The 25,538-nt window shown below is 60.5% G+C and overlaps 1 protein-coding gene across 5 annotated transcripts in view; it reads left to right on the top strand.

Moving 5' to 3' along the window:
• The window catches only part of ELFN2 (extracellular leucine rich repeat and fibronectin type III domain containing 2), a 57,314-nt gene extending 34,370 nt beyond the window's left edge, over positions 1 to 22,944 (top strand). For 4 of the 5 annotated variants that reach the window (XM_059186894.1, XM_059186891.1, XM_059186895.1 and 1 more), the window contains one exon: positions 13,005 to 22,944. In XM_059186894.1, coding sequence (XP_059042877.1) covers positions 13,518 to 15,989 — 2,472 coding nt within the window. In that variant the 5' untranslated portion in view covers positions 13,005 to 13,517 and the 3' untranslated portion in view covers positions 15,990 to 22,944. Of the gene's footprint in view, positions 1 to 267; positions 5,002 to 13,004 lie in introns of all 5 variants that reach the window. The other variant, XM_059186893.1, reaches the window with a different exon arrangement.
• Positions 22,945 to 25,538: the final 2,594 nt, after the last annotated feature.

Here is a 25,538-nt window from a genome sequence, read left to right as displayed (position 1 = left end):
TCCCAGACGGTCCTCAGAGCCTATGGGGGACTGGAGTGTCCTCTCCGTTGGACAGCTGAGGCCACTGAGGCCCCGGGGTGCCCTGACTTGGCCAGGGCCATGCTGCCTGTTGGGGCACAACTTGGACTTACTTTCTCATCCCCCGCTCTGCTTCTCAGGGCCCCTGGGGTCCTCGGGGGGGCAGGCCGGACTCCTCGCCCCCACCAGCTTGGTTCCCACCCCTGTTGCTACAGGGACAGCTCCACTAACTCTATGCTTTTCTTACAGAGCAGAGACGACTGGCCGCCCTGAGCGCAATTCAATTCAACAGACATTTACTGAGTGCCTACTATGCGCCAGGCCTTAGGCTAGGCACTGGGGTTGGGGAGCAGAGAGGAAGATGGGGTCCCGTCCTCAGGTAGCTCCGGGCTGGGGGCGGTGGGGCTTGGAGAAGACTGGTAAGGGCTGAACGGCTCGGCACCAGGAGAGAAGCTGCATGCAGGGCTGGAAGCAGCAGAGATGCCTGGGTTCAACTGTATCCCTGGAGAGCTGCTGTCCCTCGTCCGTGCCTCAGTTTACCCATCTGTACAACAGGAGGGAGGTGAGGTGGGGTGAGACGATCTCTAGGATCCTTCCCGGATTCCATGGGGATGGAATCAAGGGATGGGGGCAGAGCGGGGAGACGACTGTTCTCCCCGCACAGAGGAAATCTGAAGGCTTCTTGGAGTAAGAGGCATGAGGTCTGGGCTACAGGGGGTGGAAAAGGGCGGGAATGGCATCCCAGGCTCAGGAACAGCTGCCCAGGTTATGAAGGGACGTCATGGGGTATGAGCTGGCTGGGGGAGGGGCCCAAGGGCGACATGCTGGGGTGTGAGCTCTATTCTGTGGGCTGTTGAGGGTAGAGAGTCAGGAATGAATGGTCCTGCTCTGTCTTGCCCCCTCTCCTCTCCTTTCCCCCGGGGTTACACTGCACGATCACATCTCCATTGCACCTTGTGGCCATGGCAGTGTCCGCCCCGTGCTGGGCACTTTGCACGGTTAGTCCCCTTTGCAGCCTTGTAACGTGGGCGTTAATGGGCCCAGTTCACAGATGAGGACGTGGAGGCCAAGAGGGAAGCTCTCGCTCAGGGTCACGATCTGCTGCCCAGACTCTCTGCGCTTCTCTCACTGGCTCTCCCTGAGGAATGTCTCTGTCCTGTGTGATGTCTCCCATCCTAGGAACCCCACCCCTACCCAACCCCAAGCTCTGAGGAGTGCCTCCCAGGGGCAACGCAGTCGGGTTTGAGGTGAGGGTGGGAAGACCCCCAGATGTTATTAGCCGGATGGACTTTCTCCAAGACCGGAGTTTCTGCCCCCTCGGTCACCCCCTGAGATGGGGTGAGGCAGGGGGGCTCCTTCCCACTTTACAGATGAGCAGGCTGAGGCCCTGGGAGTCATGGGGCTAACTGACAGTCAAACTCAAGGAAGTGACGGCCTGAGCAGGGAGCCCCATCTCTTATTGTCCAGCGGAGGCTGGAGGGAGGTTCCGTTTCCCAGAGATCTGTGCAGAGGGTGTCCCCTGCAGCCCTCTCTAGGAAATGGAAAAGGCTGGCGTTGGAGTCCAGACCTAGTTCAAATCCTGGTTTTTGTCTCGCACAAATGGTGTGATCTTGAGCAAGTTGTTAATTACTCTGAGCCTCGGTGTTCTTATCTATCAAGGGAGAGGGCAGGCCTCCTTCATTCAGTCGTTACTAAATATTTATTACCTCCTGGGGGCTTGGTGCTGGGCCTTCCTGGGGAATCAGGCCCTCCCTCAAAGAACTCAGCCCAGGGGTAAAAAGAGCAGTTCCGAGTCTGGTGGTGATGGGAGAAAACCCTACGGGCTGCGGGAACCCACAGGAGGGACCCTAACCAGGCTGGTTTACTTGGCTGAGAAAGCAGGAGGGCAGGAGAGGAGAGAGCAGGCACCCGCTCCGCAGGACCCCAGGAGCTGGCTTTCCAGGTCTGCTGTTAGAATCTTACCAGATCAGTAGACTTTGGAGGACGGAAGTGCTACCCTCAGATTTAGCCTTTAAGGAGGCTCGTCCTCTGCCAGGTGATGGCTGAATGATGGGGCCATTAGATTGGAGACAGACTAGTGAGGATGCTGATTGAGAAATTCATTTTGGGCAGGAAGGAGGCTGAGGCAGCCAGAGCAGAGCAGTGGGAGGGCGCACACAGCAGCTTTCCAGGTGTTGAGGGGCTGGGCAGCTGCGGGCTTCTGGCTGGCTCGGGGCAGAAGCAGGAGTGGGCAGTGGGCGGACAGTGGAAGGGGACAGGAGGCAGCTGGGGTAGGGGGGTTTGGGCCTGGTCAGCACCTAAGGGATAACAGAAGCCTCGGGAGGGGCTGAGATGCTGGGTAGGGGGCGGGAGCAGGCTTTGGGAGGTTGTTTGAGGGCCAGGACCTGGACCTCAGGGGAGGCCCCTGTGGAGGGGGAGGGCAGGGGAGGTAGGAGGAGAAGCCAGATGTAGGGACTTTAGGCTGCCCTGCCCCGGAGGGGGAGGGCACAAGTCATAGGTGTCAGGCGTTTTGCCCCGTGCCAGACCCACGGGAGGGGCCCAGAAGGGTCAGTTCCCACAAGTCATTGGCCAGCAAGCAGAACCTAGTCGGTCCCCTCGCCAGCCCGAGGAGGAAGATATTTGGGAAGAGCATTTGCATGCGTAACAAGGCTAAAGTGAGGGAGAGAGAAAGGGGGAGCAGGAGATGAAAAGAAATTACCATACGCCAGGATCTTGTTATTCAACCCAATTTTCAAAGGACCACAGCTGTCGCACTGAGATAATCCGTTAATTATAACAGCCCTTGTGCTTTGGCAATGGGAGAGAAACCGAGGCTGGGGAGCAGGCAGAAGGCGGGGGTGGGTGCAGGCCTTTGGGGGGCCGGACTAGAGGGGACAGGGGCAGGTTAAGAGGGGTGTGTTGCCCTTCAGACTGAAAGGAAGACACTGTTGGGGGGGCCAGGCCTCCTCCCTTCTTGGCTGCCATCCATAGGGCGGTGGGTGGTGAGGACCTGCTGTGTGCTGGGTACCCCCGCCCCCCGCCTCCCACAAAGCCAGGGTGCCATGACCATACTAGGGGCAGCTGAGTTTATTGAGCACTTACTGTGGGCCAGACTCTGCTCCGTAGCTGTTCACTCACCGCCCTCCGAGGTGGTGCCCTTCTAGTCTCATTGTACAGAAAAGGAGGCTAAGACTCAGGGGGCCACGCTGTGGGGTCGGTGGCAGAGCTAGGATCGGAGCTGGACGTGGCCCGCCCTTCCAGCAGAACGGGAGGGGGCACCGGTATCCCTGGCTTGCCCTTGAGTTTCAGGACGAAGGAACTGTACCTAGGTATAGGACTCTTGAGGCTCAGCCTTATCATCAGAGGACCGCCCCCCCCCCCCCGAGGTGACAGACCCATGCTGTTGGAGGGTGGCTTGGTGGCCACGCGCCCTGGGCCATGGTTTCTACGCAGCCGGCAGTCATGGGGTGCCCCCCCAACCCTGCCCCGCATTTCCGGGGCTTTTCCAGCATGGACAGAGCTTCCTTGTTCTCCGAGGCCACAGCTGCAGGCCCCTGGGGGCTCCCTCACCCGCTCCAGAGAAGCTACCCCAGGGCCAAGAGAGGGTCCCCTTGCCTCTGCCTGATTCACGGTTGGGCTGGGCTGCATCCTTGGCTGGCTACAGGCCCTGGGTGCTGGTCCTGCAACAGGCAGTGGGAGGGCGGGCAGGTGTCCCAGGTGAGCAGAGTTAGGGGAACTCAAAGTCTGTGGGGAGAGGGGTGGGAGCAAGTGGCCATTCCAGAAACCCCAGGGCCCTTTGCTGCAGGCCCTACTTTTGAGGGGGTGAACTTAAAGCTGTCTGCGGGGTGTGGCTTCTGCAACGGAGGCCTCTGGCCTCCTGGTGTGCACAGCAGGCTTAGCTGGCAGTGTTTTATGGGGTAGGAATTGTGTTTGGAGCGGGTAAACCTCAAACCTCAGCAGGAACCCTGAACCTGCCCCAGGAACCCAGGCAGCATCATTAGAGAGCTGGTTCCCTAGGATGACAAGCAGATCTGGGAGAGTATATGGTTGCTTCCCTAGTTTGGGGTCCCCCTCCCCCCGTGGGCCTGCTTAGAGCTAGTGGGTGTTTGCTGTCCGTCCCAGAGCCACAGAAGAGGGAGGCAGGGACAAAGGTGCTCTTGAGCCCCAGACCAGGAGGCTCGTGGGATCCCCCCACCTCAAGGTTGGGATTCTAACTATTCCCATGCTGAGGTTCCCTCTTTGGCTGGTCTCCCAAGCTCCAGTGCGCCAGGGCCAGAGGGCAGTGCAGCCAGACAGGCAGGGGGGAAGGATGGGCATTTGCTCTATCCGTGCAGGGATGCAGATCCTGGGCAGCCAGAACTTCCAGGTTGTTCCATGAGAAACCGGGATTTTTGAAATGAAGTCACGGAAGTTTTCAATATTGGCAACTCAATTAAAAAAAAAAAAAAAAAGTTTTGAAAGCACTATCCAGATGAAACAGGATCCCACAGCATCTCTTGACCCAGATCCTGGTGCCACGGAGGGTCAAAGCCCCTGTGTAGGAGTCGTGAGACCTCAGTTTCCTCCTCTGTAAAGTGGGAATGATAACTGAGGTTGTGCGGAGGGCAAATGAGCTAACGTGAGAGGTGCTTAGGTCCAGCCCGGGAGGGAGCCAGGACTCTGTTTCCCCCTTGCTCCAGACTGCCCATCCCTCCCCCGCCAGGCTGCCTCCCAGCGGGCTGCCCCCGGCGCCCCCGGAGCCTCTCTTTCTCCCGGTGGGCTCCTCGTGGGCCACCCCGCCTTGGGACTGCCCTGAGGGTGTTGGAAGGCAGGGACTGGTCACCCCTTGGGGCCCTGGAGGAGAAGCAGGCGGAGGAGGCAGAGCTGGGAGGGCAGGCCTAGCCGGTGCCTGGTACATAGTAGGTGCTCCATAAATGTTTATTGAATGAATGAATGGAGGCCATGCAGGCAGAGGCAGCTGCGCGTGTGCAGGCACTGGTGAAAGAGCGGGTCCAGTGGAGACTGGTGAGTAGTGCCCGGGGTTGCAGCTGAGCGGGGCCTGGGGTTTGCTGGAGCCAAGTTCAAGAGGCCAGCAGGGACCAGGTGGGGGGGGGGTCAGGGACTAGGTGGGGGGGGGAGTTCATGGGCCCGGTGGGGGGGCTCAGGGACTAGGTATGGGGAGGTCAGGGGCCAGGTGGGGGGGTCATGGGCCAAGTTGGGAGGCTGGGGTCAGGTGGGGGAGGTGGGGACCAGGTGCAGAGGTCAGCCAGGGAGGCAGGGACCCAGGGAGGGGGTCAGGGGTCAGGTTGGGGGATGGGTCAGGTAGGGGGCAGGGGACAGGTGGGTATGTCAGGGGAGGGCAAGGATCAGCTGGAGGAGGCAGGGGTGAGCTGGGAAAGGCAGTTCTCTGAATAGCCTGGAGGATTCTGGGAAAGCCAGAGGTAACCCCTTGGGTGGGACTAGGAGGCGAACTTTTAACACAGGTCACCCTTGGCTTTGGGCGGGAGGATCCCATGCTCCCCTCCAGGGCCTGGCGGTAGGTGGTCTGGGGTCTGGGCTGCTCGGGGCTGGGCAGTGGCCCGTCTGTGAAGCGCTCTCCACAGAATTGGTGTCAGGCCTCTGTGGTCAGTTTTTCTGGGTAGCTTTTCAAGACCAGAGCCTTTTGGTAAAAACCCTCCCATCTTCCTGCTTACCTCCTCCCACTGAGGCGTGGACATGACGCACGTGCTAATGATGGGCATGACAGCCCCGGGAGCAGCTGTGTTCATGGGTGACGACTCGGTGGGGAGTTTCCAGAGGGCTTTGGTGAAGGGGGTGGTTTCCCGGTAAACCAGAGAGACACCAGTGCGCAGCTGTTCTCCCCCTGCACAGATGAGGAAACTGAGGCCCAGAGGGACAAGGCGCTGACCAGCCCGTGGTCACACAGTGAGCCAGCCAGCAGTGTGATGTGACAGCCCAGGACACCGCAGATGAGGCCAGGCCCCTTCCCTGACCAAGGCTACCAGGCTTGGAGGCTGGTACTTATGTGTTAAAGCTGTGCAAACCCAATTAAGTAGCACCCCCCTCCTCCCCTGCCCCCCCGTAGCTCTCAGCCCTTGCTGCGGGGTGGTGTGGCGTGGCGTTCTCCTTCAGCTCTTCTAGGTGAGCTGGAAGCTCGGTGAAGCCAAGGCGTGCACGTCTGCTTCGGGGCCGGGCCCCCAGCAGGTGTGCGGTGAATTCGCGCCCAGGTGTCAGGAACGTGGGCGAGTGTGCAGCGGGTCCCCGTGTCCCCTGTGACACAGATACAGGTGCAGCCGTGGTCGGCTGGCCCAGCCCCAGAAGGTGCAGAGCCGGGAGCTGGGGCTGAGGTTTCAAGGGGCAGAAGCCAGCTCCCCCGAGATGGGGGACAGCCGCGCGCAGGGCTGAGCCTAACGAGACGTGCTGGAAGGGGGATGGACGGAGCTGGGCACCTCGGGGGGCAGCACAGACTCCTACTGCCCAGAGCTGCCTGAGGACGGTCTGGGCACTGGGGCTCCCCGGTGGAATGTGTGAAGGGGCCCAGGGCTTTGGGTGACATCCAGGACGAGGGGCAGCTGGATCCAAGAGCTGGGGACTTGAAACCCCAGTGGAGGAAGAGGAAGACAGGATGTGAGGCTGTGTAGCCTAGAGAAGTGGATTGTAGGGGTGTGAGATAATGGTGGGGCCTTGAAGCGGGGGATATTGGCCTTGATCTCAGTGGCTCCAGAAAGCACTTGGACCAATGAACAGAGGTACAAGGAGTCAGAGTTGGCTCTGTAATAGAAGAAGAAATTTGTAACCATCAGATCTGTTCAAGAAGGGTGTAAGTAGCTGCCGGTGGATGCTGAGATCCCTGTCACCGGTGGCATGCAAGCTGGGGAATGTTACCTCTGCAGGAATTTGGGAAAAGTCTGGTAGTTCTAAGAGCTCAGGTGGGCCCAGAATCCCCCACTGTGTGGTCTTGGGCAGATCACTGTATCTCTCTGAACCCGTTTGGGCATCTATAGATGAGAAGCATAAGGGGGGGGCTCATGAGGCTAACAGGAAGGCTCAGTGCATTTCCTGCACCCCATAAGCACCCCATCAGTGGGGCCCCTCCTTCTGATATGTGACATCCTGACTCAGTGGAGTCGGGGACCCCAGGATCTCTGTCTGCCCTCCGTCCCCGCCCCTAACCCTGAGCTCTCATTCCACACACCATGTTCTGAGCACCTGCTGCATGTCTGCCCTTGTGCCAGGCATGGAGGTTAATTATAGTTGTGAACAAAATAAAGCCTGCTTTGATTTCATGATGGGGGGGGTGGGGAGGGCAGCTGATAATAAATAACCAAGTGATGTCTGGCATTGCTGAGTGCTCTGAAGGGAGTCAAGCCAGGTTTGGTGTTAGGGAAGGTGGGCTTGAGGGGAGCAGTTGAGTAGAGACCGGAATGAAGTGGGGGTAGTGGCCTGTGCAGACACTGAGGGAGGAGCATTCTAGGAGTGAGAATAGCATGTGCAAAGGCCCTGAGGTAGAATTGTGCCTGGGGGAGGGGGTTGAGGAACACAACTGGCCTGGAATAAGTACTTCCTAATGATGGAGAGATTGAAGTTTCTTTTGGCTTGTGGACACTTTCCTAATAGGGAAGAAGGTGCATACACAAGGGGTAGGAGAGCCCCTGGGCAGTCCATGCATGTCCAGTCTCTGCCACGAGCCCAGCTCTTTAGAGGAAGCCGGGGAAGGAGAGAGCCTCAGTTTTCTCACCTGTAAAATGAGACCAATAGCCCTAGTCACTCAGGATTGATAGAAGATTCAAGGACTGTGCAATGTCAGCCAAAGGGATAGTTATGACTATCTTATAGGTGAGGAGACTGAAGCCCAGAGAGGTTCATTAATGTGCCGTATGTCACACAGCTCAGCATTCAATCCCAGGACCCTTTGTCTTCAACATCCATACTTCTTACTTTCTGCTGGGGCTCATTGTACCTGAAATCCAAATGGTTTATGGCCAAATGGCCGTTCCTTGGTGGAGGTATAATGATCCCATTTTATAGATGCAACTGAGGCCCAGAGCGGCGTGCCCCGGGGAACCCCAGTGCGGTGGAGGCAGTGACAAGATTCAATGTCCAGCCACCCCAGGGGTGGCAGGCTTTATCCCAGAGAGCAGAGGGGACCCTGTTGCTGTCTTTCAGTAGACAGAGGTGATGCGACTGCTTGCCCCATGAGTTCTGGCTGGGTCCCAGGAGCCCTAAGGCCTCCTAATCCTTCATAATGGCATTGACCTGGACAGTGACAATGGCACCTCAGGGGACCTTGGCCAGCCTGGCCCAGGGAAGAATCCAGGCCAGGGCTTTCAGCTACTGCAAATGAGATTTCCCCGGTCCACCCTCATGTCCCTGCTCCTGGGAGGCGGGAACGTGGACCACACCCCTCCCCACCCCACCTGTTCCCCAGCTCCCACCAACATCTGCTCCAGGAGTGTCCCCACGGGAGCCTCCTGCCCTGTCCAGTGTATTTGTCTCTGCCACGGCCTGCGATTTTGGGGGAGCCCCGTGAGATAGCAAGGTGGTACTCAGCAGCCCACGCAGGTGGCAGCCCTATGTCTCTCCTTCCCTGCTGATCCTGGCTCCCCTACCTCCCGCCCCTCCCCCCTCTGCCGCAGACCTCAGCCTGCCCGCCCTCGCACTCAGCCCAGGGAGGGGTTGCTCTGGGGAGCTGCCCTGGGTGCCCGACAGACGACAGACGGTGCGCTCTGCCTCCCGAGCAATGTCCTGGGTTAAGCTGGCGGGGGAGGGGGGGGTTCCTCTGGGGCAGGAAGCTCCCAGAAGGGATGGGAGTTGGCAGATCGAGGTCTGCCACTGCCTCCCTGGGGCCTGAGCCTGACCTGCCACCAGCAACATGGGACCCTTCCCTGGTCCTGGCGTCTGCTTTCCCCTCTGGGATGGGCTGGGACGGGGTGGAGCAAGGGTTCTTCCAGTTGTGAAGGATTCGGAGTCCATGGAGGCGCCCGGAGCCTTGTGGCACCTGGAGGACAACGGCATAGAGGCCAGCTGGATAAACCAGTGGCTTCTGGGGTCGGTTGCCGAGGCCCAGAGACGGGGCGGGGTGGGGGGGCATGAAATTTGCTGAGAGTCACTCATGTTCTGTGGCTCTGAACGGAGGAGACCCCAGCTGAGCTCTGCCCTTCAGACCTGTCAGGGCTTGCTGCCCCTCCTTCCTCCTCACCATCCAGGGTGTCCCGACAACAGGGGACATCTGTAGCCAGCCAGACTGGGGTCCACCCCAAGCGCCCTCTGCAGTACACTGCACCCTCCAACCTTGCCCCCCAACTTTTCTGTGCTGGCTGGAGAGAGGGGGGCTGCCCCTGCTCGGGCCAGAGGTCTCTTGTTCCTGCCACAACAGTGTGCCCCCTGGGCCAGAGCGGGGGTGGGGGGGTGGGGGGCAGGCCCAGTGCACGGGTAGGGGAGGGGGAGTTGGGTCAGCTGGGAAGGGGGGAAGCTGGGCCAGGCTCTCCCAGGTTTAACACCCCTGGCACAGGGCAGCAAAGGCCTCTGCTTCCGACAGCTGCTTCCGGCTGCTTGCCCCTCCCTGCGAGCTGGGCACTGGTGGCATTTCTGCCCCGGGTGGGTGGGCAGCAGGCTCCGTGCCCTCCATCATCTCCCTGAGCCTCTCTGCTGATTGGTTCCTGTCTCAGACGCTCGTTCCCCATTCATCTCCATCCCCTGTCTCTCCCCGCTTGGCTGTCTCCGTATTTTGCTTTCCTGTCCTGCCTCCTGCCTGGCCTTCTATTTGCAGCTCCCTCACTCCTTCCTCTCCTTCTGCCATCCCCCACCCCCGCCACCGCCCCAGGGGTGGGGGCAGGGCCCTGCTCCTGCTGCTGGCATGTGTGCTGGGGGATCCCCAGGACCATGAGGACCCCCAGCTCCAGGTGTGAGCCAGCAGCCCTCCCCCATACCTCAAGTAGGTGTGCGGCCGGGCAGGGGGCCAAGTGCTGCTCTCAGCACCTTCTTCTCCTTGCGGTCCCCCTTCCCCGGCTGCGTCAGGCCTCAAGGGGTAGTGGGCAGGCGGCCCAGGGACTGGGACCGAGTGGCTGACGCACACACGGGAAGGGGTGATGGGGAGCCTCCTCCCCTTAGGTCTGAGTCATGGAAGGGGTGGGAGGGTGAGGGGAGCTGGGCCCTGGGCCAGGCCATCCTGGAGACCAAGAGGAGCTGGAGAGAGGGCCATGGGCAGGGTCACCTTGAGTTGCTGAGGTCGGGGCTTTTGTCTACCCTGGACTGTTTGGGGAAGGGAAGCGGTAGGAAAGGACTAGCCGGGCTCGCTAAACCTTTTCCTAGCAACCCCCCACCACCATCAGCCTCTTCACATCCCCTCAGCATGGCCTTGGATTTCCAGAAGCTCCAGCCAGCTCAGCTCTGCCCTGTACCCCCTGGGCCCAGCTGGGGGTGCTGGCTTGAGCAGCTCAGATCTGAAGGGCATGGGGAATGGGGTGGGGGACACTCTGTGTGGCTCAGTTGCACAGGTGCGCACGTACATTAACATGGGGAACTCACACGGTCTGAAACATGTTGACATGCCAGCAGGTATGTGTCTGTGTCCCTGCAGATGCCCCTATGCGCATCTTTCCCCACCGCTCCACACGTAGGTGAGCACTCCCAGTGGTGGGCTGCACGCGCACGGATCCTGGGCTCCCGCTTGGGCATGAGGGTGCACACACGGCTGCCTGCATGTCCGTCTACTTGCATGCGCTGTTTGCACACCTCTGCGCCAGTGTTGTTGTTGTTTAAAGATTATTTACTTATTTATTTGACAGTGAGAGAGAGATCACAATTAGGCAGAGAGGCAGGCAGAAGGAGAGGAGGAAGCAGGCTCCCCGCTGAGTAGAGAGCCCGATGTGGGGCTCGATCCCGGGACCCAGAGATCATGACCTGAGCCGAAGGCAGAAGCTTTAACCCACTGAGCCACCCAGGCGCCCCTGCGCCAGCCTTCTGAGCCAGCGCACACCTGCGCACATACCCGCATACAAATGCGTTCCCCGGACGCTCCCAGCAGGGGCCGGAGGTGCAGACAGAGGGTTCCCTGACCTAGTGAGCTTGTCCCCTCAGCCTCTCCCAGTACAAGCTTGTTGCCGGTGGCAGGGGAGGAAACTGAGGCCCCAAGGAGCCATCAGCCACGCCAGATGGGAGTGCTAGCTGCGCAGCCCAGCCAGGGACAGAAATACTCTGTGCCGCCTGGGCGCCTGTCCCTGCCCGACCTCCTTGTGCCCTCTCCTCACCCCCACCGTCCCCAGTCCCCATCCGGCCCCTCAGCCCGAACCAACCTTGCTGGGGACTGGGGGCTGTGAGTTGGCCTCACCTAGAGGTCCGGATAATCACAGCTTCCGTCGCCATGTCTTTAATCTGAGAGGTCATCGAATGTCCCATTCGCTCGCCCCGTTTTCCACAGAAACTGCCTGCCTGGACTTCTTCAGGGACTGTTTCCACCCTTGCTTCCCTTTCCTCTCTTCAGCCCTCTGGGGCTCCGGGCTGTAAATTGGTTTTGCTTTAACAGCAAAGGTTTAATACTTTTTTTTTTTTTTTTTTTTCTTTTCAATGCACTCTCTCTCCTGGAGTTTCCCAGGAGGAGGGGCGTGAGGCAGAGGTGGCTCTTGTGAACGGGGTCTGGCTTTCTTTGTCCAAATGTGGATTTCTCCGGCCTGGTCTCCATAGCCCTGGCCGCTGCCCAGGGCAAGGGGAGGGCGCACGGGGCTCTTCCTGCAAATCGAGGGAGCCTTGCGTGGGAGCTGGGGCCACATCAGCTGAGCGGCCCCTGTCTGGCTTGCTGGGTGATTGGGGCAGGTGTCCCCTGGTCAGGGGCTCAGTGCCCCCCTCCCCGGAAAATGAGGGGCTGCCGGCTGTGGGCCCTGTGCTACCAACGCTGGTTCTCTGCAGCTCAGGCGCGAGCAGCATGGCTCACCGTACTTCTTCCCCATGAGACGGCTGGGCAGAACCTGGTCCCCACTTCAGTGTGGCAGAACGTTCAGAGATGGTTCGATCCCTCTGGCTGATTGGGCTGGATAGAGGAGGCTCCAGGCCTCCTGACTCCTGGTGCCTCGGGATCCTTGATCCTCGCCCAGGCTGTGCTGTGTGACTAGGGGCAAGTCCCTGCCCTTCTCCGGGCCTCTGACTCTCCAGCTGCAGAGGGGATGCGGGGTTTTGGCCACACTGTTCGGGATGCTGCCCGCTTCTCCGTCTGCCTGAGACCTTGTACTACAAGATCGGGGCCCAGTAATGGAAAGCACTTTGGGGAAGTGATATTGGGGGAGGTCTGGCTTCCCAGACTCTTGCCCTTTCTCCCTTGGCTCTGCTGCCACGTGTGGAAGAAGCTGTCTCCATGCCCTCCCCCTGTGGGAGACCCCCAGCTTGGGGGGGCCACAGCCATGCTGCTCTGCTCCCCCTCCCCCATGGAAGCTGAGACAAGGGGATTATTTTTGGAACAAGAGCGGTTACACAACAAATGAATTATTTATCTTTGGGCATGGAGGGGAGGAGGCATTTTGCTGGGCTTCTTAATTCCTCTCTTGGATTGGAAAGTTCCTGCCTCGCTACGGGGTCATGTGCATACGGGCCCATTTGTCCAGCATAAGGCCGTCCGTGGGCATGCTGCGGTGTTCTGGCTCATGGGAGAGGGCATGTGGGTCTCTGTGCCGGCAGGTGGACGAGTGTGGACACGAGTGCTGGGGAGTGTGTGTGTGTTGTGTCTGTGCGTGTGCACACACGCACCTGACCTGTCACTGTCCAGTCTCCCTTCTCTGCCCACCATCCTCAAATTCTGTCCCCCTGTCCCTACTCCTTGTTTCTTCTGTGTCCTTCCCTCCAGGCCTCTTGACCCTTCTTCCTGTCCTGCCACCCCCCACCCTCCCTTCTTTTACGTAACAGAGACCCCTGCTTGCTGCTGGCACCAAGGACCCCCAGTAGGAGGGGGTAGAGAAGGGACAGGGGCCCGTGCTGGAGCTTTAGTGGGGCTGTTCCGAGTTTCCACTGATCTGTCACCCCCTCTCGGTGCTGCCTTTCAGGAGCCAGGTGACAGATGGGTCTCGTCCTTCCTGCCCTGTCTCTCGCGCTCCCTCCTCGGAGCTTCCCTTTCCAGCGGCCCGTGGGAATCGTGGGAATCATCTGAAGTTCTGAGCCCAGAACCAGAGGAGGAGGAAGAGAAGGAAGAGGAGGAGGAGGTGGAGGAGGGAGAGGAAGTCAAGTCTTGAGAGCCTGTGCACCCTCCCAGAGACAAGCGGTGGGGGTGTGTCCCGCTGTGTGTCCCTGTCCCAGTGGCCTGCACCTGCTGCTAGCAGCCCCCAAGGACTCCCCCACCCCACTCCCCAACACACGGTTGGCACCGGCCGTGTCTGCCTCACCAGGGGCCCCTGTGCCAGGGGTCGCCCCCAAGATGGTGGCGGCCCCAGGGAGGACTGTGCCACCAGCCCCAGCCTCCCACTGCTAGGTCCTCCCCCGCCCACGCCCCGGCCCCCCTCTCTACGCCCCCCCAGTCCGGCCTTCCCCGGAGGGTGGGGTGGGGGGCTGTGGCCAGCGCCATGCTGCGCCTGGGGCTGTGTGCCGCCATGCTGCTGTGCGTGTGCCGGCCGGGCTTTGTGCGCGCCGACTGCTGGCTCATCGAGGGCGACAAGGGGTACGTGTGGCTGGCCATCTGCAGCCAGAACCAGCCGCCCTACGAGACCATCCCGCAGCACATCAACAGCACCGTGCATGACCTGCGCCTCAATGAGAACAAGCTCAAGGCGGTGCTCTACTCCTCGCTCAACCGCTTCGGGAACCTCACGGACCTCAACCTCACCAAGAACGAGATCTCGTACATCGAGGACGGCGCTTTCCTGGGCCAGTCGAGTCTGCAGGTGCTGCAGCTGGGCTACAACAAGCTCAGCAACCTGACGGAGGGCATGCTGCGCGGCATGGGCCGCCTGCAGTTCCTCTTCGTGCAGCACAACCTCATCGAGGTGGTGACCCCCGCCGCCTTCTCCGAGTGCCCGAGCCTCATCAGCATCGACCTGTCCTCTAACCGCCTCAGCCGCCTGGACGGCGCCACCTTCGCCAGCCTGGCCAGCCTCATGGTGTGCGAGCTGGCCGGCAACCCCTTCAACTGTGAGTGCGACCTCTTCGGCTTCCTGGCCTGGCTGGTAGTCTTCAACAACGTCACCAAGAACTACGACCGCCTGCAGTGTGAGTCCCCGCGCGAGTTCGCCGGCTACCCGCTGCTGGTGCCCCGGCCCTACCACAGCCTCAACGCCATCACCGTGCTCCAGGCCAAGTGCCGGAACGGCTCGCTACCTGCCCGGCCCGCCAGCCACCCCACGCCCTACTCCACCGACGCCCAGAGGGAGCCCGACGAGAACTCGGGCTTCAACCCCGACGAGATCCTCTCGGTGGAGCCCCCGGCCTCGTCCACCACGGACGCGTCGGCGGGGCCCGCCATCAAGCTGCACCACGTGACCTTCACCTCGGCCACCCTGGTGGTCATTATCCCGCACCCCTACAGCAAGATGTACGTCCTGGTCCAGTACAACAACAGCTACTTCTCCGACGTTATGACGCTCAAGAACAAGAAGGAGATTGTCACGCTGGACAAGCTGCGGGCGCACACCGAGTACACGTTCTGTGTGACCTCGCTGCGCAACAGCCGCCGCTTCAACCACACCTGCCTGACCTTCACCACGCGGGACCCCGTCCCGGGCGACCTGGCGCCCAGCACCTCCACCACCACCCACTACATCATGACCATCCTGGGCTGCCTCTTCGGCATGGTCATTGTGCTGGGCGCCGTCTACTACTGCCTGCGAAAGCGGCGGATGCAGGAGGAGAAGCAGAAGTCGGTCAAGGTCAAGAAAACCATCCTGGAGATGCGCTACGGGGCAGACGTGGACGCCGGCTCTGTCGTCCACGCCGCCCAGAAGCTGGGCGAACCCCCTGTGCTGCCTGTGTCCTGCATGTCGTCCATTCCTTCCATGATCGGGGAGAAGCTGCCCACCTCCAAGGCGCTGGAGGCCGGGCTGGACACCCCCAAGGTGGCCACCAAGGGCAACTATATCGAGGTGCGCACGGGTGCGGGCGGGGATGGCCTGGCCCGGCCCGAGGACGACCTCCCGGACCTGGAGAATGGCCAGGGCTCGGCCGCCGAGATCTCCACCATCGCCAAGGAGGTGGACAAGGTCAACCAGATCATTAACAATTGCATCGATGCCCTCAAGCTGGACTCGGCCTCGTTCCTTGGGGGGGGAGGCGGCGGCGGGGACCCCGAGCTGGCCTTCGAGTGCCAGTCCCTCCCCGCAGCCGCCGCCGCTGTGTCCTCGGCCGCCGCCCCCGGGGCGCTGGAGCGGCCCAGCTTCCTCTCGCCCCCCTACAAGGAGAGCTCCCACCACCCGCTGCAGCGCCAGCTGAGTGCGGACGCTGCCGTGGCCCGCAAGACCTGCAGTGTGTCCTCCAGCGGCTCCATCAAGAGCGCCAAGGTCTTCAGCCTGGACGTGCCCGACCACCCGGCTGCCGCGGGGCTGGCCAAGGGCGACTCCAAGTACATCGAGAAGGGCAGCCCCCTCAACAGCCCACTGGACCGGCTCCCGCTGGTGCCCGCGGGCGGCGGCGGGGGCGGTGGGGGTGGTGGGGGCAGTGGCATCCACCACCTGGAGGTGAAGCCCGCCTACCACTGCAGCGAGCACCGGCACAGCTTCCCAGCCCTGTACTACGAGGAGGGCGCCGACAGCCTCAGCCAGCGCGTGTCCTTCCTCAAGCCGCTGACCCGCTCCAAGCGGGACTCCACCTACTCGCAGCTCTCCCCCAGACACTACTACTCAGGGTACTCCTCCAGCCCCGAGTACTCCTCTGAGAGCACGCACAAGATCTGGGAGCGCTTCCGGCCCTACAAGAAGCACCCCCGGGAGGAGGTGTACATGGCTGCCGGCCACGCCCTGCGCAAGAAGGTCCAGTTCGCCAAGGACGAGGACCTGCACGACATCCTCGATTACTGGAAGGGGGTCTCGGCCCAGCAGAAGCTGTGACCCTCTCCTTCCCGGTGAGGCCGGACGGGGGAGGGTTGGGGGGGGCCCCCACGGGGAAGGGCCCGGGCAGCCGGGCAGGGGGGAGGGGGTGGCGCTGGGGGCCGGGGCCGAGGAGCGGACGCACACGCACACCCGCACGCACGCACCCATGCACACACCTGACCACCACCTGACTGTGAACAGCCACCACCCGACAACAACGGACAGGAAAACAGAGACACGTTCTCCTTCAAGTTTACACACTGATACCGAAACCAGTCGTCTTTACTGTGCTGCCCAGGGACTCTGCTGGGGTGTGCGGGGCTGGGGAGGGCGGGGCGCAGGCCAGGAAGCCCAAAGGGGGTGTGGGGTCTGGGGCTCTGGGACTAGGGACCGGTGTGGGGCAGAAGAGTCTGGGGCGGAGAGAGGGTCTCCCCCACCCCGACTCTGGGGCTAGGTCACTCGGGGATTGAGCACCAGGCAGACATTGGGCCTTGTTTCCTTTTATGGCGGGGGACTCTGAGGCCCGGAAAAAGAAGGTGACAGCTCCAGGGCCACATGGCAGTTTAGGCAGTTTTGCTGTCCCTCCTACCCTTCGTCTGCTCATCACCCCCTTCCAGAGCTGTGGTCTCTTGGGGCTGAGGGACTTGAGAATCAGGCAGGTGCTTTTCCTTTCTAGAAAGCCCCATGGCCACGCCCCCAAGTGTGGAGTTATGGTTCATTACGCTGGGGGTCCTTCGCCACGCCTCACCCCTGCCAGCACCCAAGAGAAACAGGAGGTCTGGCTTGCAAGAAAGGAGCAGAGGCACAGGGCCATTCCACCAGCCCCCTTCAAGTGTCTTCCAAGTAGCCTGGGGGCTGCTTCTGGGGTCTGAGGAGAGAGCAGGTGGGCCCACTCCCACCACCTCTCAGGTGCAGACCCCTTCACTCCAGCCCCTTAGCCTCTCTCGGCCTCTAGGACCCTTCCTTATGCAAAAGGGCAGCAGTGAACTGTGATGCCTGGGACCAGTGGGGAGGCAGGGTATTGGGGGGAGGGTCTTCCTGCCTGTGTCCCCACATCCTGGCCTCCCACCTGCCTGATCCCCTGTTAGGGGATCTTGGGGCAGCATCTCGGCCTGCCCAGGGGAAGGAGGGCTTTCCCAGGCTTACTCACCCGCCACCTCTCGGCTGCCCATCCCTGCCCCGCCCTCTGACTAGAGGGGCTCCCATGTTTCCATGGAAATGGCCGCTCCTCCCCTTGCCGACCCCCACCCAACATCGAACAAAGCACAAACAGTGAGCACCCCCCACCTTGCTGGAGTGGGGGTGGGGGCGGGAGCAGGCAGGTTCGTGGGGCCCCTCCCTCTGCCTGGCCAGCTTCTGTCGCCATGGCAACCCAGGGCCTGGCAGTTGGGACTGTTGGGCTCCTGGGGGTTCTCCGTCAGTGTGGGCGGCAGAGGGTGGTAAGGGAGGGCAGGGCCAGGTGGCTGCGGCCTTTCTCAACAGCCAGGGGCTTTCAGGGTTGAGTCTGGATGGGGGCGGGAGGTGGGGCAGATCTGGGGTCCAGAGCACACTGTCAGGGTGCTGAGAAGCCCTTCACCTTTGATAAGGACTTGGGCCAGTGGGGGTGGGGACAACTATGGCCTTGGCCACCTGCCCACCTGCTCCCTGGCTCCCCACCCAACTCCGGATGGGAAGGAGCCCACTCACCTTGCCCCACACCCCTGCTGGAGACCCCCCAGCCTCTGGCCTATCACCTCATTGGGTTTCCTGAGATCTGGGGAGCGTGGCTATGGGGTGAGGGTGGGCATTGGGGTGAGACTAAGACCTTTACTGTGTGTGGGGGTTGCCGACCAGGAAAGCTAGTGCCATCTCCTGGGTTGGGGTCGGGGGGTCTAGTGACCTTCCTGCCAGGGGTAGGTAGAGTCTGAGGCAGGACTGTTGCGGGGGGCTGCTAGGCTCACAGGAGCGCCTCTCTTACACCCACTTGGGGGACAGACCAAGCCCAGGGCTCACTTTGGGGGTGACATTTGCAAAGAAAAGACTGTTCTGAGGAGTAGAGAGGAGGGAGCCAGCGTGGACGTGCAGAGCAGACCTCCCTCAACCCCCGAAACCTGCGCCTCCAAGCCTGCCTCACACCAGATTGGCAAAACCGAGAATGGCAAGCGGGCAAAGCCAGTGGCGTGAGAAAGCAGACTCCTGTTATATTTGCATGACGATTTTACTGTATTTTTCGGAGCAAACATCTGTCGTCTATGTGCCAGTTTGTCTAGACTCCCCGCCCCCCCCCGCCCCCCTCCGCCGCCCCCTCTTACCCACGTTCCCTTTGTCGTGATCTGACAAGCAGCTCTTGAAACCTGGGGAGGGTCCAGCTCTGCAGAAGACCCAAAACAGGTGCCACTGAAACGCAGCCCCTGCCCCGCCCCCGTGTCCTGTCTCTCTGAACTTGGGCCCACAAGTGCCGCCTTGCCCCTTGGGGCCGCCGGTTTCCTACCTTCGCCCTTTCCCCTCCTCCCTGCCAGCGAAGGGGGCGTGCCGGGATCTCTGTCCCACCTGCTGTCATTTTTCCGATGAAGACGTTGGGGGCCCCCCGAAGAGGGAAGGGCTGGGTGACTTGACTACCAGGCTGGAGTGTAGGACACGGTCACCTAGCTAAATCCAGGGGGCTAAGAGCTCAGGGCTTCATGGGGAGGCGGAGGGCCCTGAGGGAAGAACCCACGGAAGGAGCCAGGGCTGGGTTGGCCTGGTCTCACCGGAGGTGGCACTTCCCACAGAGTGAGGGTTCCTGACAGCGGGAGCAGAAGCCCCCCACCCTTGCCATCCCCCCATCATTCCTGGTTGACGATGGCCTGTTAAAAACTACAGACCATCTTTCTTTGGGGGTCTCTGTCTTAACAGTGAGTGTCTTGCCACTCCAGGAGGTAAACTGACCTTCCTGGGCTAGATCACACCAATCTTGGAGGCAGAATAGAACTGAATAGAATAGAATTGGAGGCCTCTGGCCTCCTGGCCGGGCTGGACCTTCTTCAGCTGCCAGTTGCCCTGATCTGGGAAAGGGGCCAGTGCACTGCAGCCCACCTTGGAGGCTTTCCTGCATCTGTGTCCTGTGTCCTCTTCAGGATCATTCTTCTCCAAGAGAGAGCAAAATACGAAAGACAAATGAGCACCTATGTCACAGAGTCTGGCCAGCTGAGGCCCCGTGTTTGTAACAGCGATGAGCACGGCGGTCCCGGGGCAGACGGGGGGTGGGGGTGGGGGGCTGGCAGCCAGGAGAGAAGGGATGTAGGGGGTGATGGAGGAATCGGGGACAAGCTGGCCCGAGGAGATGTGGGCCTACCAGGGGAGGCCTTCTTGCCTTGGGTCCTGCCTGGGCTTTGCTGTCCCTGTCCGAGAATCTCCAGAGGAAAATTCCTGGGTTCCTGTTCGAGTGGCACGGGGCGAGGGGTCTTCCCCTCACCTGGAGGGCCAGCACTGCTAACTGTCGGTTGGAGCTAATGGTTTTCCTTCCTGGAGTGAGATGCAGAGGTCTGGAGGGGAAAAAAGCAAAAACAAAAACAAAAAAACGAACCAAAACAAAACCTTAGTCTGCTGTGGATACCTCCTCAGGAGTCCCAGGGCCTGCCCCTGCCTGCTGGAGTCCGCTCTCCTCCGCACACCTGCTAGGGGACAGTGCTGGAGGCCCGTGGAGGTTGCCCGAGTCCAGGTTGGGGGGAGGTGGGGTGTGGGGCTATCTGCGGGGCAGTGGGAGTGGAGAGACCCACTTGGGAAGAAGAGTAAGCCTGTGTAGCCCCAGAGACCGGGGACGTAGGGGAGAGTCTGGGCCTGGCCGAGGGTCTGTTTGAGGTTTTCGATGGGACGTCGCTCACCGCCCGTCCCCACTCCTGAAAATTTGACAGTGCGGAAACAGAAGCTCAGAAAAGGGAAGGAAGGAAGTGTTGTAGGGTCTCGAAACCAGTTAGGGACGTGAGTCCAAGATGGCAGCCAGGCATGGGGGACAAGAGTCACAGGCCCCAGCTTGTAAGGGGCGTCCGTGCAGGGAAGAGTTCCCCAGTGAGGGACACTGTGCAGAGAATGAAAACAAGGTGACAGAGCGGGGAGGTGCTCAGGGCCCCCTGGCAGGGAGAAGGGGGGCGGGGGGGGGGCGGGGGGGGGGCGCGAGCCCGGAGGACTGACCAGGAAGACCAGACCAGAGGGAGAGGGTGACAGGTGGCTGGATGTCCCGAAGAACCTCCTCAGGTGTCCCCACTCTGCGTGCCCACCCCACCCCGCCCCGCCCCGGGCCGAGGGAGCCTGCCCTCCGCAGCATCCCACCCCTTTCGTGGCAGAGCAGGGCTCTTTCTGGGTAGAAGCCCTGGGTGGGGGGGGGGGGGGTGGATCTGGCTCCCGAGGGGCTTACAGGGGCAGGGCTGACGTGTGCCCACCTGAAGGACCGCTCTCTCCTCCCCAGCGAGACTTGTGCACAGCGCCCTCCGCCCTCCGGCCCAGGCGCTGCCGTGCTCCCTGTCCTCCCTGACCCCGTGTCCTCACACCTTTAAGACAGAACCAGTATTTACACGGCTTGCCTCACAGGCCTCATTAAAGGTCCCTCACTGCGGCTGAGCAGAGGGAGAGGAACGGGGTGTTGAACCGGGTGGGCGGGAGGCTCTGGGCCTCCTCTTGCTTCTTTTGCCCTCGCCAAACAAGCACAGGGCTGGACAGGGGCAGGGGTCTCTCCTCGCTGCCTCCCTCCCCTCCTTCCTCCCCCCTTCCCTCCCCAAGGAGCCGCCAGCCCCCGTGGGCCCTGCGGCTTGGCACCTGGTTTGGGGGCTGCAGAGGGGACTCTCGGCCCTGGGCTATGAACCTGTGAACCCTAGCTGTGTGTGGACCTTTCCTTCCTCGGGGGGGGGGGGGCCCAGAACCTCTCCTTTTCTTCTTTTAGGGGGGTAACTTCATTTATTTTCTCTTCCCTATATCTGCCTCTCCCTCCTCCCAACATCCTGTTTTAAACCGAATGGCACGAAATTGTTTTCCTCAACTCGGAGATTCCTGTATGGAGAGAATCAATTTCTATATTTGCAATAAATTTCTTATTTAAAACAATGGGGCCAAGGTCTGCGTTGAATGTCGACCCCCTTCCCCCCGCCCCCGCCAAGCGGGAGTCCTAGGACCCCTCTGTTTCCCTTTCTCACCAGAACCCCACACACAGGGCTGAGGAATGAAGCCCCCTCGATGGGCAGTCACCCCCCCACCCCATCCCACCCCGGGGTCAAGGAAAAAAGCAGTGTGTCTGTCGGAGGTCAGGGACCAGCAGGAGATGAGAGGGTTCCAGTCCCCCCACACCCCTCAAGCCTGGCGGGCTGGGGCCTTATGGCACCTCTTCCTTAAAAGCCGGGGGGCCCTCGGCCAGCTGCTGTGTTCCCCAACCAGGGTGCCCTGGCCTCCATCGTCCCTGCTCGCAATCAGACCTGAGGAGACGGACAGGGTGTGGACATTACGAATCTCAGCCGATGTCCAGGGATTATGTCCCTTAGCCAGTGGCCAAGGACCCCGATTTGCCATGGGCCGGCTTTTAATTGCTCTGTGCCCTTCGAGAGGGGTGATGGGGGCCCAGCGGGTGTCCTCCTGGCTACTGTCAGGCTAACTTCCGGGCAGCCTGCCGAGCCCCACCAGGTCTCCAGAGAGGTCTGCGGCCTCTTTCTCCACAGCTTCGAACCACCCCTGCTCCTTCTCCAGAATCAAGAGATTGGCAACTTGTCTCTCTGCTCAGGCATGGGGTTCGGGTCTTCTGTCCAGGGAAACCCTTGCTCAGGGGGGCCTGGGGGTCACCTACAGACCCCAGCCTCCTTGTCTGCCCAGGCCACCCTTGGCTTGGATCCTTGTTCTCCCAACTGCGGCAAAGCCCTTCTCCGGGAAGCCCTTGGCTTCAGCCTGGATGGCCGTGGGGTCCTCCGAGTGGCCTCCCTGGCACCAAGCTGTTCTCCCATGAGTGATGTCACACGGTGCCACTTGGCAGCTCTGACCCCGGGGCCGTCCCTGGGGCCCTGGTGGCTCTTGGCCCATGGGTGTGTTGTGATCCCTTTCACCTCCCTGAGAGCCAGTGCGGACCGGTGGTGGGGTGGGGGACGGCGTCCTTCTGCGAAAGCCCCCGTCTGGGCCCCAGCTGGCATCCTGTCTCCGCTCAGCTGGTCTCAGGCGCCCTCCTTGATGCTGTCTCAAGATAGCCTCAGCCCGGCCCGCGGTCTCCCGGGACCTCTGCTGACTGGCCCTTGCCAGGCAGCCCCTAGCTCACGTCCTGTTTTCTGAGGGGAGGTTCAGGATGAACTTGCACTGTGGGATGGGAAGAGAGAGGGGCATGTCTGTGGGTGGGGTTGGGGGGAGCAGAGCCTGCAGCTGGGGCTGCCCTGGGGTCCCCCAGCCTGGCTGAGGCTCAGGCCACCCTTCCCCACCCCCGCCCTGCCACCTTCCTCTGATACTTTGCTCCGGGGCCTCTATCACCGTGGGCCTTTCCTGTTGGACGGTCCCATGATTTCCAAGGGTAGGAAGCCATGACCAAAGGTGGGCTTGAGCCTTTGGCGGGGGTGGGGAGGGGCGATGGGGGGCATCCAGGCCAGTCCAGCTCCTTCCATTCCTGCTGTCCTGAACTCCCCAGCCCCTCAAGCTCCTTCCCCCAGGGGTTCGAGGGTCATCTGCAGTTCCTGGGAATTTGGAAGTGTCTTCAAGGACAGCTTTGCTTTTGTGTACAGAAAGACTCATTCTGTTATTACTCAGGTACAAATGCAAAAAGACCTTTAGCTTTTCATTTCGGCACAGAGGTTATTCTATTTATAGATCTAGTAAATTTTCACGTTCACACGGAAGGGGATTTGGGTTTAGGCCCTGTTTACAAAATGCAGTTAATCAAATGTCTTTAATGGCCCAAAACTTCATCCAGACATTCATCCTATCTGATTTCCTTTCAAAATACTTCATTTATTTGAAGAACCAGCGACGCCTTACATCCTGACAGATTTCTACTCGCTCCCGGGGTGACTTTGGGTTCTTGTCGTGTACTGATCTTCTTATCACATGAGTGATATTTTCAAGGAAAATCACAATTTGGAATTAATTCCTTTTATAAACAAATCGATCTGAATTTCAGGGACGTGGATGCCTTATAAAGAGCGAACAACACAAAGAAACTGAAACACGAGATACACCCAGATATCTTCATCAGACATTAATTATACAAATGTGACATGTGGGTTTTACACCTAATTCTAATCCTTCCTGGGGTAAGAAGGTGTTCTTCCTGCGACAAGACACATGTCACCCAGGGGGTCTGCCTTGTGGGCACTTTAGGGTAAACTCTTGCTAGCTCTGATATATTGGCGATTTCAGTGGGGGTGGTGATCTGGACCCTACAGACAGAGGCAACCCCACTTTTACGGTTTCCGGGTTATGCCCTCTAATCGGGCTCACTCAGACCAGTATCTGCAGGTGACCCGGTTCTTCTGTCTTCTCCAGGATGTCTACAACCCCATCGTGTCCCCCGCTCCTTGAGCTGTCAGCTCAGGATGGTCACTGCCTCTGGATTCCCGAAACTTCCTCCCACATACGCGGGCTCCCACTTTGCAAGGTGCTCCCAGGATAGCTCCCCAGGCTCCTCCAGGGCTTGGTTTGAAGGTGTTCATGGTTTCAAGGTTATTCTATGACCTTCTCAGAGCTGTAGGCCAACGAACTTATTCTTCTATTGAGTTGGGTGGCTCACTTCCCCTCCCCTGGGGCTCCCCCCTTCCCTGACTTAGCAGCAGTAAAATCTCTTCCTCTGGAGATGTCCTCAAGATCAGCCCTTATGCCTGAAGGGCACTGGGGACGTCACCCGGTCTCGGCTGGTTCTGAGGCAAATCTCAGAAGGCACGGCCCTGGGCACCCCGGCCCCTGGTTCATGACCCCCAGGCCTGCCTGCCTCGTGTTTCTGCCTTGGGTAGTCGAGGTGTCTGTGGGACCCAGAGGCGGCCTCCTGCAGGCCACAAACCGGGCAGTGTCACGCCGGGCAGAGCCCTGTCCTGGGCTTCTGCTGGCCTCAAGCCACAGCTGCCCCTTTCTCCACAACTACAAACCACCCCTGCTCCTTCTCTGGAATCAAGAGATTGGCAACTTGTCTCTCTGGTCAGGCATGGAGTTCGGGTCTTCCGCCCAGGGAAACCCTCGCTCAGGTGGGGCCTGGGAGCCACCTACAAGCCTCAGCCTCCTTGTCTGCCCAGGCCGCCCTTGGTTTGGATCCTTGGTCTCCAACTTCGGCAAAGGCCTCCTCAGGGAAGGCCCGGGGGAAGCAGCCACTAGCTCACGTCCTGTTTTCTGAGGGAAGGTTCAGGATGAACTTGCACTGCGGAATGGGAAGAGAGAGGGGGATGTCTGTGGGAGGGGTTGGGGAGGGTCAGGGTCTGCAGCTGGGGCTGCCCAACCTGGCCGAGGCTCAGGGACCCCTGCCCAGCTGCCTTCCCCTGCTCCCGGGCAGTAGGGGACTTAAGGTGATTTCATAGCAGCTGGAGGTGTTTTTCTCAAATTTTTAGACACTGGGGTTGGAGAATCCAGTTCTGGGTCTGGACTTTCTCTTGGCCCCAGCTCTCCCCATTTCGTGGATTACAGGTGCCGGTCTCTAGCTTGTCAGCCCCTACATTTGCCATCTTCCACATGGGTGAACGCTCAGGCCCCCGGAGCCCCCTCCCCAGGGCCTTTTACCTGCAAGAAAGGAGACCTAGTGCCAGATGCAAGGCCGAGGGGAAGGTTCTGGGCTCCCACCTTCACCGTGTCTCCCTCCTCCTCCTGCAGGCCACCCCTGAGGCCTGTTCCTGGCCCTGCGCCAGCCTGACCTCCAGGAACTCAGCCACGGTGTTGTTCGGTGTGGTTCCTCGGGCCCCCGAGCTCCAGGAACATCCTCTCCTCCTTCATGCTCATCTTGGGTCCCAGGACATCCCAATGTGAGTCCCAGACTCCAGGCTCTATGGCGCTGGAGCCCTGGTCATGGTTGACTCAGGACTCTCTGCCTCCCCCTCTCCTCCTCCCTGGAGAGTTCTGCAGCTTGATCTGCAGGGTCCAGACTCCAGGAGAGGTTGGGGCTGCCTCTCTGGACTGGACTGGGTCCTCCTTCCCCTTCCCTAGGCCTGGGGGGGGGGCAGCCTACTATCTGTGGCCCTCTGTCCTCAGCACCAAGTCTGCCATATCCACTCCTGCCCAGTGCCCCTCCGGGCTGGAAGTCCTGCTACAAACCTTTCTTGGGCTTGAAGAGTTCTTCCTTGCATCTCTGACAGCCCATTGCCAGTCTTCCTGGTTCTTGCCCAACTAAGCAAGATCATGCCTGCATTTCGTGTGTGTGTGTGTGTGTGTGTGTGTGTGTGTGTGTGTGTGTGTGTGTTGGGGGATGCGGCGGGTTACTCAGTGACAGGTGGGAACAGGGGAAGTTGTAGCCTCTCAAAGTCCCTGACCTCAACACTCTTGCCTACCCCTTCCCTGACCTGCTCTGGCAACCTCCTGGGCCATGCCCTCGTGTAGAGAGCTCCGGGAATCTGGACAGGCCCGAGACCTCCACCCTGCTCTCCGCCCCTTCCTCTTCTTGCTTTGGCCAACGAGGCA

Source organism: Mustela lutreola, chromosome 8 (genome assembly GCF_030435805.1).
Source record: "Mustela lutreola isolate mMusLut2 chromosome 8, mMusLut2.pri, whole genome shotgun sequence".
NCBI lineage: Eukaryota > Metazoa > Chordata > Mammalia > Carnivora > Mustelidae > Mustela > Mustela lutreola.
This window is presented reverse-complemented; position numbering and strand designations above follow the sequence as displayed.